Here is a 13659-nt window from a genome sequence, read left to right as displayed (position 1 = left end):
TCAGCATCAGCTTGCCAGAAAAAATTCCTTCCTGAGTACGTGTGTAGGAGGAAGACAGAGATAGAGGACTGCATATAGTCTTATAAGATTACTTATGTGTATTTAGACTGTTGAGAAAATGAGTCCTCTTCCAACAGTATATTTGCTTCTTCTATATACATCTATGGAAAATGCATTTTAAATTTCATCCAAGTTCACTCTGAGTTTAGCTGAACTGGCTAAATTTAGTTGTCTGGTGCCAGTTGCAGTTGTGTTGGTTAACTGAGCCATCAAAAGCCTGAATCTTCCTGAAACTGCAGCTGGAGGCCAGGTGGGATAGCACAAGGCACTGCGAGTGGCACTAGGTGGCTCTGCGCAGGCAACTGCAGAGCCCTCCATTGTCTTGGCTTCTAGCTTAATGTAAGAAGTTCTGACTTGCTTTTTATTTGCAATGGTATAATGCCAAACACCTTATCAGTGCTCTACAAACATTTGAAAAAACAGAGCGTACAAGTTTGTTCTCTCAATGCCGGGTTTGGTCTGACCTGCACCATTTCAGAGAAACCGAACAGCAAACCATTAGTAGGTGCGGCTGCTTACCTGTGGAAGACAAACTCTGCTTTGATATTAAGTAGACAAATCAGAAAATTAGTGCACTGGGTTTCAACATGTTCTTAATGTTTCTAAATATGAAATATAAAAGAGAATAAAAATACCTAGGACTTTCTGGGCTCTGCAGTGCAAGTTCCAAATAAAAAGGCACTGAACATTACTGTTTGTACACTGAAAGCACATCTGTGACTGCTGTGCGGTGCGATATACTCAGGTTAATGTTAAACCTGCATAAACCCATTTGTTCGTAAAGGTACAATTAGGACGGCAGAATGTTTAGTGTGGACTAATTTATCATGTATCTTGGGTAAGTTCACAGCCTACCCTAAGTTTTCTGCTGCTGTAACTAGGCTACTTTTGGAACATCAGTTAGCTGTTATAAAGCTTATAGAAATTAACTCTGCACTACAGTTATTAAAATAACATATATTCTGGGTGTCTATCAGGTTTTGATCAATCAAGGAAGATGCTAAGACCTATATCTGGATTCAGGGGCTCTAAGCTCCCTGACTTGGTCTTGAAAATTAAAATTTTGAAAAACTTACTCTGTTTGAGAGATGCCTACCATACTGGATGAAGTGTTTTAAAAATGTGAAGTTTTTTTAGAACCATTATCTAAAGAGGAAAATAAGTCCTTGTTAGGTTAGAATTTGATTTAAAAAACAAGAGGCTCAAATTCATATTTGGGAATTGTAGTTCTCTTTTGTTGAAAGATTGGGTTTTTGGTGCACTATCAGAGCTGAGCAGTGTGATTTCAGTGGGCTGTTTATGCAGCTTTGACAGCTGCCACCTTCTCCATCAGCCTCTTGATAAAGGGCTAGTTCTGCAAAGCGCTTGATACCAGCTAGTACTAATTATTTTGTGCTATTCATGGAGACATTTAGGTACTGAAGTATTAGATTTCAGAAGTGTGCACTCTGAATGAAATGCCATTCAGAGTAAGAAAAGTCAGGGTATTATCTTTAAATTCTGCTCCTCTCCGTGACTTAAGTACCTTGCTGTGGCCAAGAGAAAGCATCTCTTCCTTTAAGGATTCACAGACTGGAACTCTTTGCTGAAGGTAGCTCCTGAGCTTGTTTTCTGGAAAATTTGATGATCTAGTACTTTCTCTCAACAGATGTCCAGGAAAAGATCTTCTACTACCAATGCCTTGAATTAAGGTCTCTCTGGTGAGCCTGCATTCAAAGTCTCTCTTCTTCCTAAGCAGACTAGTGATTATGTTTTCCTCCTCTCAGAAGAGCTCTCCAACGAGTAGGTTGTAGCATATTCTTTTCTGTACCGCAAGAACTAAAACACTTTGGGGGCAGTTTTGGAATTTTTTTTCCCTAGAAATTTGGCACCTGGATATTTTAGACATCCCCCCCCACTCACAGGCTATGCAGTAGGTGAAGACAGATTTTGGAGATCTACATTTGGTTCTAAGCATGGGAAGCGGGATTTAGTCATTCTATCTACTCATAACTGTGAAACTGTATTCGTCACATAAATCATGCTGTCCTCTTCAGTTACAATATGAAACACACTCAATTTTTTGTCTAAAATATATCAGAACTTTTTATCTTTAAAGTCATTCTTATTGTTATGCAACAACAAGAACATACACAAGATTTGATGATTCGCAATCAACATTTCCTTGGGGTGTAGTGTTTTGGAACTTCCTTTTTTTCTCTTAGTTGTTTCTCTACAACAAGACAAGAAAAACCTTACATAATAGAACGATTGCAATAGCATTCTGACAAGTCCAATTTATATGGTACGTTGTCACAAAAGAATATCTAAGAAAATGCAGAATGGCTGTACAAATCTACTATTACACTTGAGAAACGCCTTTCAGGAGCTATAACAATATGCCATTAAAACTCTGAATAGATACTCAACATGTGTGTTTTAAAGAAACCTTTATAAATATGCAACTTTAAGACCAACAAATTCAGAATAAAATGCACTAAGAAACTGATATGTAGACAAAGGTTTATTTACACCATACAACATTTTAAATATTTTATACACAGCTGCAGCAGAGAAAGCTACTCTGAGCTTTCCAGAGAAAACTGCAATAATAAAGATGTGAAATATATTATTCATATAAAAGTGAGATTATTACTTTATTGCATTTAAAGCAATGAAGAATGTAGCTCAACAGACATTCATTTAATGACAAAAACTTTGCTTTTATATTATAAAGTAAAAAGTGTAGTAATGGCCAAACAGACTGTTATAAACTTTAAAAACTGCATAAATATATACATTGTGCTTCATGGTGAAGTTTTTTGAAAACTAAACCAAATGAAGCTGTTACAACATGAATCGTTGCTTGAGGTTTATCTATAAAGATTACCTTACAAATCCATTCCACGGGTACTTACAACACACGATGGTAAGAATTGTACACCTGGTTCTCCACTAGCCATGCTAGTAGGAATATACTGTACGAAAAAAACCACTGACATTTGGCACAGGAAGAGCCTGACATAAAGTAGTCACAATGTTCAGACAGGGGCGTCAGGATTCCCAAAGTCTCTTTATTGTCAGTGCAATGAATTAATTTTTTTGTTTCTTTGTTCAGTTTGTTTTGTTTTTGTTAAACTTCTGTTTGAAAGTCACCTTCTTGCACATCTAAAGGCAAGTTCAGACACTTTTCCCATTCTGCTGGTCTTAGTTCTAAAGCATCTTTTGCCTCTGTGTCTAAAACATTTATCGTTGTATAGTGTTGGTATTCGCCTGTGTTTTTGAAACTGTCCCATGGAGCCTTGCTTGGCGCTGAGTTCTCCTGAAGACCAAAGAAGAAAGAGGAATTAAAAAATGCGAGGATGAAATAATGTGTTTTCTGTTTATAAAACTGATCGCTAATGTACTCTCCTGAGACACAGAAGTCAGAGAGAGGAAATGACTTTGCAGGGAGCCAGGCTGGCTTGCGTTCAGCAACGTCTTGACTGGCTTTCTCTGCAAGCCATCAGTATGTTGGCAGCCTGCTCACCTGAGCTGCCAGCCAAACTCTTTCTTTCACAAGAGCCAGTTTAAGTGAGGAACGGCCATGTGATCCAGCAACAAGAGCCATCTTTTTAGTAACAGTTGTGTAGAAAATCCAGGGAAGAGAAGGGAAGGTAATTACAAAGAGCTTGTTGTCTGGAAATATGGAGTGGTTTAAAATAGAGATTGCCAGCTTGATTTTAGATTGGGACAGGTTGCTGCTCGTAACAGAACAACAGAAACCTCGTCCTTGGAAAGTCTGTGAGAGCCACCTTGCTTTACAGGTTAATGAGCTCATAGGCTGAAAGCTGGTTATTTTGTACTGTCCATGGATTTTTTGGAATACTAAGTTTTATATGGTAAAAATCATTATGGAGTAAGACCAAGTTTATTAGTGATTTCTGCTATAATGTGCTGGGTGGGATTCAGTTGCCAAACCTAAGCTTTTTTGTTCCATTTTAGATGCCTTTTGATATTCTGCCTGGTTGCCAACTATATTTCAATATAGATGCAGGTTTCCCATGAGTCCTGTGTCATCACTGCCTGCACTGTGCTGTAGAGAAGGAAACCTAGGACATCTAAAATAGCCCGAGATGTCTATATTTAGGTACCTGGATCGCTCTCCCACTGTCTTACAGATAGACCATTTCCCTAGGCTGCTTTTTACCCTTCAAAAAAACGTAGTGCTGATGTGAAACACATGAAAACACAGTTCTTCCACTGAGCTTCTCTTTGAGTTTTTTATATGAATTTAAACTCCACACAGACAGCAAATCTCACAGAGGGTGTGTGAGTGAGAACTGGGTGCAAAACAACACATATTACAGCCAGAGATTCATCTAACCCATCAAAGAGCCAGGATCAAACTACTGGTTTAAAACAAGTAAATCCATTGACCTCACATCTGCTAAATGACTGTTCTTCATGTCTGAAAGCAAGTTTTCATTAGAAGTTATAGAATGAAATAATTCTAGCTGAGTTGCATTTAATGTACAGTTTCCATGTTATAAAATTATGTATAAAATATGAATAAAATTATTACAAATCATAATATTACTGCTAAAAATATGTCACATTAAATTTGCAGTTTTAATTAGGCAGAATCAGCTATTTCCTTGCTCTCATTATCAGATGTAGTCAGGGTGTTATGCATGTGCGTATGAATGTATGTGTATAAATTTGAATTATGATTATAGCAGAGTCAGCTCAGGATGATTGAATTTTTGCTTTTCCAATGGTAAATATTTATAAATCTATTACAGAAAAGATACAGAATTACAGAGTCCCTGTGTGCTTTCTGGCCCATCTCACTTTGAGGTGAATTTAGCTGGACTTATTTACAGTAACTAATTTAATATCTGGTTGTCCAACTAGAAGAAAAGCCCTGCTGGCCAAATTACACTAGTGAGCTGCTTTCTTTATATCGTCCTTTAGATTTGGTAGACACATATAGATTTTAAATGTGTTCCCTACAGTTCAATTACTTGTCATCTGTAATGATGTCAGTGAATTAGTTATGGTCTAGTTGTAAAATCTAATGAGTCTTGTCATAAGTTAGATTACTGAAAATATCTTTTGTTCTCAGTTCTGAGGCTATCTAAACATAGCAGAGACTGAGGTCTTCTCAGGAAATAAAATTAAATTCAAAGCACTCTTGTTTTATTGTTAATATTATGGAGCCAGTATATTTGAAATACCTAAGAAGGAAAACTTACCATACTGCCTGATTTTGGTACGTCCCGAAATCTGTCCAGAGTCTGAAATTTCTGATTTAACTCTTGAAACAATTCCATGTGCCTCTTCCTTGTATGCATGACCTTCTGCAAAATGGAACATAATTGCTTATATTTATAATTGAATCTGAGCTTTTTTAAGAGAACCATTATTTCCCCCAACATAATAAAGTAAATTGACTTTGGCAGGGCCATCTTTTCCCTATAGACTCAGTCAATGGAAATGAATTGCACTGAGCCTTCTCTCTGCTCTGTTTAATGTGCTTCCTGCACAGAAATGACTGTTTTTACCCTGTGTTTATCAAGTTGCTGAAATCAAGAGACACTCCTCTTGTGCTAGCTCAGAAGTATTTTAAAAGTGATGGTAGTTTCTCAGAAGGCTCTTTCTCTTTTGTGCATTAGGAATATTTTCTAGAATTTCTGTCTTCCATGTGGAAGACATTAATATTTTAATTTCAACAAGGATGCAACAGTATTATGTTTCATGGCAGCCTATAAGAGTAATTTTTATGAAAGCACTGATTTCAAGAATCCTGGGACAAAGGGGAAGAAGCCTCAAATGTTATGTTTTTTAATTAGACGTCGTCTTGTCATTCAGATCATCACAAAATGCAGTTTAAATGGCATTCATATTACGACAAATAGGGATAGTTTTTTCAGTTTTACCTGCTTTCTTATTTTGCGGACAGGGCAACTGTAAACGACCTTTTCTCTAGCCCCCACACAGGGTTCCCTTCCATAAGAACGTGTTGTATGGCCTTTCTACGCAAGGGGTGGAGACCCCAGGCAGCCTCTATAACTGGAGGAGCCCTGAGGCTATATGTCTGCCTTGGCAGCTAGATGTGGAGTGGAGCCTGTTTTCAAGGCTAGACTCTCAAACCTTCCATCTACGTGGTTTCTGAACAAGTTCATGCTGAGACGTGGACTTAGACTGGCCTCCTAAGCAAGGCTGGAGGCTGCTCACTGTTAGGCTAGTCTCAAGTTTCTGTGATCTGGGTGGATGTGTACAAGAATGACTGAGGATGCTTCAGCTCCATCGAACAGCAGATGGTCTGAACTTGGCTTTTCTTTGCCTTCTGTAGCCATCTGGACCTGAGTTACAGCCAGGGCAGCAGCCAACAATGCTGGTAGGAAAGGTGCAGGTTGTCAGGCTCTTTACACTGTTGCTAACTATCAAACCTGCTTTTCCCTGGCAGTGGACATGGCAAACCTTACAAACTTATGGGCACAGTGCCTGAGTATGCCTTCCCAGCAAGTAATGCTCCTTCCACCAAGTTGGGGCAGTACCTTTCAAAGTGGAATGGCAGTAGCTGGCCCTCGGATAGTACTTTACCAATACCAGCTTTAACCTATCTTTCATTTGTATCCTGTGTTTCTGAATTTCATGAAGCTTGTCTGCTTCTTGGCTGTGCATTTTTACCACTATGCTGTAGTGGTAAAATATATTCCATTTGTAAAATATCATCCCTGGTACCATATCATCCTTAACATAGCCACAGGGTACCTTGAGAACTTATTTCACTTCTGAGAACAGGAAATTGGTAACATTTTTCACAAAAGAGGCATGAGATACAGCAAGCAATTAAAGATCTATGAACTTAACAGGAGTTGTGGGGTGAATAAGGGAAAGAATTTTGCAGGATTCAGTGAGGAACTCCTTGCAAAACATAATTTAACTAGAGATAGCTGATCTAAATTTATGAGGGAAGGCTCGCTTAAGTAACTTCCTAGGGATTCTTTTAAGATATTACTGCTATGGTAGACAGGGGTTTGTAACAAATTTCATATACATAGAATTTAAAAAGAAAGGTTCTGCATCAAAGAATATTATTGGCTGAAATAGGGAGACATGCAGCAGGGAATAAAACAAATTTGGTGGGCTAAAATACTGTCTCTAAAAGCAGGAAATAGCATTTGATTGTGAAACAAAGATCTCCAGCTGGAAACTTTTTAATAGTAGGATAGGAATATAGAGAATGCTACTTTCTGATATTTTTCTGAATTGTGTACCCAAGAATTTTTGAAATAGCAAATACGAATAATGCAAATGTCTTGCTCAGTTATTACATTATTCTTGAGGAGAAGCAGGTGGGAGTAGAAATTAAACACTTTCAGTGGATGTCTGCCAGAAAGAAAGACTGAAATTTTATTTTTAAAAGCAGAATGACTGGTATGCACATGTACCTATGGATCTTTTAGTTGCTTTGTATTTTCCTGGCTTCACTTTGATAATTCCTGCTCACTGACACTCTGTCCTCCTCACTGCTTATAAAGAATGATCTGAACTGTTAGCAAGATGCAGCAACTTAAACTTCCCACTTTAATTTTCCATTTCTAACGATCTTTTTATCTCCTTATTAGAATGCTTTGTCTTATCTCCTTTTAAAATTTAGAAGCAGAAAAGGTATTAGAGGATATGCTCTATTGGATATCCCTTTCTTTTTCATGAGGAACTAACCCACAATATATTTGTGGGGTTTTAATCTGTTTTTTTCTCTTTAAATGGGCAATGTGTAAAACACAACTTTATCAGTCCTAGATGTGCGTTTGCTCAATACAGAGATCTTGACCAATATATACTAGGATGACTGCAATAGCATAAGTACCTGAACAGGGTGGAATAGGAGCCCTGAAAGCACAGGTTGATGCCACTCTTAGAAAGAGTATTTCCATTAGCCATGGGTAGGGATTTGCCCTATTGTGTTGCATTCCCTCACAGAAGCACCTGAGTTAGCCACCACGCTACAGACTCACACATCTCGTGGTCTTTCCTGCAGCCTGTGTAACTCTTGTGTCCTGCACCCTAAAGCCGGTTGGGCTGAACTGGGTGCAATGCCCCTTCCACACTTCTACCTCCACTCACAAATAACATGGAACTTGTGTTTTGAAAAGACTAAACCTTACTCTGATAAGCACCCACTCCCAAAAGAGGACTTCGGGGTGTGGATTGCTGTCATCAAAATGGGAAGGACTTCAGACATAACTCTGTATTGAGAGTTTTAGCTCAACTCTAGCTCAAACACAAATATTCTGCTAAAGATTCTTGGCTATTCCTATGTTTAATAATGATAGTAATAGTAATGTCATTCAATCTGTATTGAAGGTTTTCTCTGTTGTCACAGGTAAAGATGCTCTCTTTTGAATTTTAAATGACATAGCTAAAGGTGAATAACAGATGGGGAAATGCCTTCTCAGCCCTATAATGGAAGCATGCTGTGTTTTCAAGATGTCGTAGGTCTGATCAGTTGCCAAATTTAGGAACTGGAAAGGATTTTTTCCCTGTAGGCATGCTTTTTTTTTTTTTTTTTCTCACCTTCTTCTTGGACAGTTGCATATAGATGAGTAAGGGAAAGATTTTAAAGTTGTGTGTGAGTTTGTAAAATTGTTATAATAAATGGCTAGTGCAGCTGAAAATCTGAAAGAATCCAGCTCCAACAATTAAATATTAATTTAGCATAATCGCTGGTGAGACTCTACAGATCTGGAAAGAAAAGAAGTTTTTCAGATATTCACATTCATCCTGTGTATCTTTTTTCTTCCTGAAAAGTGGAGCTCAAAAGGAGCCAGAGATAACCTGAATCCTGGAGAGTGGGGTATAGGGAGCTTTTCTGAATTATTTGGCATGAATACTGTTTATTGCCAGAGTAGATTCAATGAACACTCGGTATAAAAAGATGTGTATGTGAGTGTCTTTGGGGCAGAAATGCAGGAGTTAGGTCCTCTCACAAAATTTAGAGGTAAGTTGTGATGTTGTATCTTAAAATGCATGCCAATATTTGTGTTTAACTCTTCTGTATGTTTTTGCAAGTGACAGTGCACACCTATTATAAAGTTCTGGGAATTTCCACAGCATCTGTATTTCTGTTCAACATAATTAGAATGACTTTTATTTGATCTGACAGCTAAGTATTAGTGCTAAGCTTTCATGAGAAAACTACCTGTCCAACATTAGGGAAAAACAGAACATAATGGCTGGGGCTGGGGGAGGGGGGAGCACTTATCTTAGGTTATCACAGCCAGAAGCAGGCATGATCCAAAACTCCCGGACTTATGAATTTCAGTGGTGTTTTGGATACTGGAGTACATGAATAAGAGTCTAAACTAATCCTTGTTAATAGCAATAAAAGAGCTGTAAAGTTGCTTTGCAAAATCTATTACTGGACAGTATTATTTAGCAGTAATACTTTCTGCCTACGAACTAAACCCAGTAAGTTTCCACCTGTCTTCTGTCTTCTACATAAGGGGATGCTTTATGAACTATTATGTAATGCTAAAGTATTTAAAAAGGCAAAACAAGACACGGTTGGCCCCAGTACTCAGAAAATTCTCTCTAATTTGGGTCCTCCTCTTTAACCAGTTTAAGATCTATGATAAGGGCCGGCCAATTTGGATGCCATTTTTTTCTCTCCCCTCCCTCCTTCTGACTGGAGACATAAGTTATCTATAATGCTACCCAGCACAGTCTCAGAACTTTTATTATTTCCAGTCCTTTGCAAAGTCCCTTAAGGCTACAACTGTATTTCTACACATATTGAAGATAATGGGGACAGAGACTATTTTAAGGTGTTGAGTATATTCATGGGCTGCCTGTGTTCACACTGTATAGCAGCTGGATTTTAGTTTTTTTTCATGTCTTTGGATTTTTTTTTCACTTCAAATGATCTGTATTTTGGTGAGTGTTGCATTGCAGCCTAGTAGCATAGGTTTTTTTTGTTTGTTTTACTCATGAAACTATGGCTACCTCTACAGCAGTAAATGAAATATGTCTGAGACCATTCTCTGGCACCACGTAGCATGGAATATTCTCCATGAACACTACTAAATTGCCTTGTCTCCAAAGCAGGAGGCCTACTACCAAATTGCCTATTGCAAATGATACCTAGGTTCATTCTAGTTCGCTAAGCACATTCAGGAACTGTTTGGAAAAAGAAGGTTGATCTAGACTGAAATAATGCAGATCATTTGTAGATACCCGCATTGTGCTGCCCAAGTATATTCCTCAAAATGTTCAATTTACTAAGATGGACATCATCTGAAGGTATGTCTTGTGCATATAGGGAGACATGGAGACATGTGGGAGAGCTTGAGGGTGTAGAGTCTGCGGGAATGGCTTTATATGGAAAAGGATAGAGAGAGCCAAGCCTGACACTGTCTAGTCCATTCTGTGTACTAAGAATAACATATGTTATCCTCTGAACTGTGGCAGGATGTTGTCTCGCAGGGTACCAACTAGCATGGGTCACAGACAGAGCAGAGAAAATGTTAAATTTTGAGTAGTATGGCCAACCTCTCAAGCACAAACTCAGTTCCAACTTGCTGTGAAGCTACTCTGAGGTATCAGACTTGAGCAGCATTTGAGCTGCAGAACACCACCTCACCTCCCGTCATCAGCATGTACCCTGAGTATCCCCCTGAGTACAGGAATTTGCGTGGCTATATTAACACTGTATGACTTCTTACTGCACCTCAGACGGATAGACAGGCTATGTGTAAGAACACAGGAAAGCCCAGAGGCTTAACCAGAGGAACCACAAAACAGGGAGGTGGGATGGGGTTAGTCTGACTCTACTTCTAAAACACAGCAGCAACTGCCACAGTATCGTTGCTGATATTATTTCCTCAGAAGTGATTCCCAATGGCGTTTCCAGTCCCAATGGCCCCATCCTTTCCTTTTCACAGACATAAATTTTTCCTGGATTATAATAATATTTCTAAAAGTATTAGGAAATGCAGGAACGATGCTGCAAACAACACAAGAAAAAGGTATAAGCCTCTTAAATACAATGTGAGTCAAAAGAAAATGTTTACTGAGAGGCCTGATTCTTGAGAACAAGAATGTGCACAGTATTGTCGATGTTTATTTGGTGTTGGATTATGGTCTCTTGAGCGTGGTAGCAAGACTGCTTTAGTAGCAAGAATGCTCTGTTGCCATAGAGAACACTCTCATAGTGAACAGCATGATATTACTACCTTTCAACAGAAAACAGTATAATTCAGAATTCTTTATATCACTATAATTATAAAACTTCTGTTCATACTGCTTGCATTTAATTTTAGAACTGCTTTTTCATCAAATTTTGTTATTGATTCACATTCTTCTTTTTCCTTTTTATGCATTTATCCAAAAGTATTTATCCTAAAGCATATTTAGGATAATCTCTTCACTTTATTTTCCTTAAACTTACTGTGTGAGTCTTTGGTGCTGTGTTTGAGAGGTGCTCAATTTGAGAAGTTACATGACTACTTAAGACAACTGTACCTCTACAGGGGGAATGACATAGGATATTAATGAGTGATAATAAACTTCCAAGAAACCACAGTCATGACCGTAGGAGGTCACACATCAGCAAAGGCAGGTCATCAGAGCAAGCCCTTCTCTCATTGTGAAGCTCCTTTGACCACTACCATAGTTGTTTTTTTCTGCTCCTGCCTCTTGTTTCTGTATCAGCACAGCAGTAAATGTGGACTAGAGTCTGAAATCTGCAAGCAGATGTGCTTACAGCCTAAATGATAATAAAAAATGCTTGTGTTTGCACAAGGAAATAGGGATTTTTTTTTTTTTTTTTTTTTTTTTAAGTTATGGTTGATATGTAATGATCACTGGATGTTAAAGTTTAGTCTCAGGTGCATAGGTTCAATATAAACATGATAAACTTCTCTGGAGACACGCATAATGAATTAGATCAAACTATTAACATGCATGAACTGACAATCTATGCAAAAAATAAAATCCATAAATTATTAAGATTCTCTTGAAAACTGACCGCTATATTGCTTTTGGTAGAGAGTAAAGACATTTAGAGAAAAAAATCAAATAAACAAAACCCTAGAAGACTTCATCGCAGGGACTGAGATGGATCAAAACTGTCATTAACTAACACAATCAAGCCTATTCATACAAGGGGGACTAAAATTCGGAAATTTTGGATATCCAGCTTGCAGTACCTTACACAAATTTGATTTTTTAGCTAGTATATGATCCATAAGCGTCGACAAATTCAGCATTTGATCATTCAAAATTTGAGACATTCATGTGAATGGGAAACTCATATACCAGTAAATTAGTCTTGAAGAAAGAGAGAAATAGGACAAATGATTGAGAATCTCTTGAACGAAGCAAGGTTCTGTGATAATGTAGCCTGTCCTATGCAAGTGTCACACTTTTTCAGTAGATAGCTAACAACAACAGAAAGAAAGCATATGAAAATGAAAAGAAGGAATTTAAAAAGTGAAACCATGATGCCTTAATATTACAATATGACGGTATGATCTCAGGATATTTTACAAGCAAGTTGCACCAAAGTAGTTAATGAATCTCTCAACATGTTTTGTACAGTACCAATTGAACAAGCCTATGCCATCTACTATGTCAGAAAGCTAAAATCTGTTAAAATTAACACTTCACATTTACTTTTATGAAAATATTTTTAATAACCCGGAATAATTCAGTAAAACTTACTTCAAAGTCAAGGTCCGAATAACGTGATTTTCTTCTCTATTAAGCAGTAAAAAAGAGAGAAAAAAGAGGTTGTATTAACAAGGGGACTATTCATCAAATCATATTAATGAGTGTAAATAACATTCTTGTTTTCCTATCAGATATACATTAGGTATTCTGTGAGAGTTTGTAGATTTTTATCTTGATAATTTAAGATTAATGCATGACTTTGCATACAGTTCATTAGACCAGTATCATATTCTTTTCTTTGAGATGAAAACAGACTGCGTTTCTCTGGGATGCATAATATTTATGTTATTTGTATGCAACTGAACATTTTGGTATATAAAATATATCTATTTCTATACGCTCTGTGGTATTTGCAAATTATCATAATCTTTACACTCTTTACACATTAATCTCTATGTATAGATATACAGAAATGATCTTCCCTACATCAAGCTTACGTTGGTACAACTCTATTGATTTTAATGTGGTAGCTGATAGCAAAATCAAGCCCAAACCATCTATATTTTCCATAGAGGCTTCAGCTTGTTTGTTTGCAATGACAATCTAGATGGAGAAAGCAATTAATTTGTTTTACACTTATGACAAATCTGATTCAAAGCATCTGATATAAATAAAGAATTCTTTAGCAGTGGAATAATCACTTGATTGCTTAGACACATCTCCTAAATAATTTAGCACAGAATTTTTTACAGATTCAAAAAGAAACCAATTATGAAGTCAAATTAAATCAGAAAGAAGCAGAAATATTTTAAGGAAGAGATAAAAATATTTTTTTTCTTTTAAGGCTGGAAATTAAATGGCATGCAATAGACCAAGGAGATGTGGAAAACAGTGGTAGGAGGAGCAGAAGAAAGAGTGGAGGGAACATGTGAATGGAAAGAAAAGATGCAGAAACTA

At 37.3% G+C, this 13659-nt stretch overlaps 1 protein-coding gene across 1 annotated transcript in view; it reads right to left on the bottom strand.

Annotated features, from left to right (window-relative positions):
* Window positions 1-2550: 2550 nt before the first annotated feature.
* Window positions 2551-13659, bottom strand: part of ADGRB3 (adhesion G protein-coupled receptor B3) — a 454386-nt gene continuing 443277 nt past the window's right edge. Inside the window, exons 29-31 of the mRNA XM_026095915.2 lie at window positions 12754-12789; window positions 5277-5381; window positions 2551-3361 (exon numbers count right to left, since the gene is read on the bottom strand). Coding sequence (XP_025951700.1) covers window positions 3173-3361; window positions 5277-5381; window positions 12754-12789 — 330 coding nt within the window. The 3' untranslated portion in view covers window positions 2551-3172. The remainder of the gene's footprint in view (window positions 3362-5276; window positions 5382-12753; window positions 12790-13659) is intronic.

This window comes from Dromaius novaehollandiae, chromosome 3, assembly GCF_036370855.1.
Source record: "Dromaius novaehollandiae isolate bDroNov1 chromosome 3, bDroNov1.hap1, whole genome shotgun sequence".
Taxonomy (NCBI): Eukaryota; Metazoa; Chordata; class Aves; order Casuariiformes; family Dromaiidae; genus Dromaius; species Dromaius novaehollandiae.
Note: the sequence above shows the minus strand (reverse complement) of the source record. Positions and strands in the feature narration are given on the sequence as shown.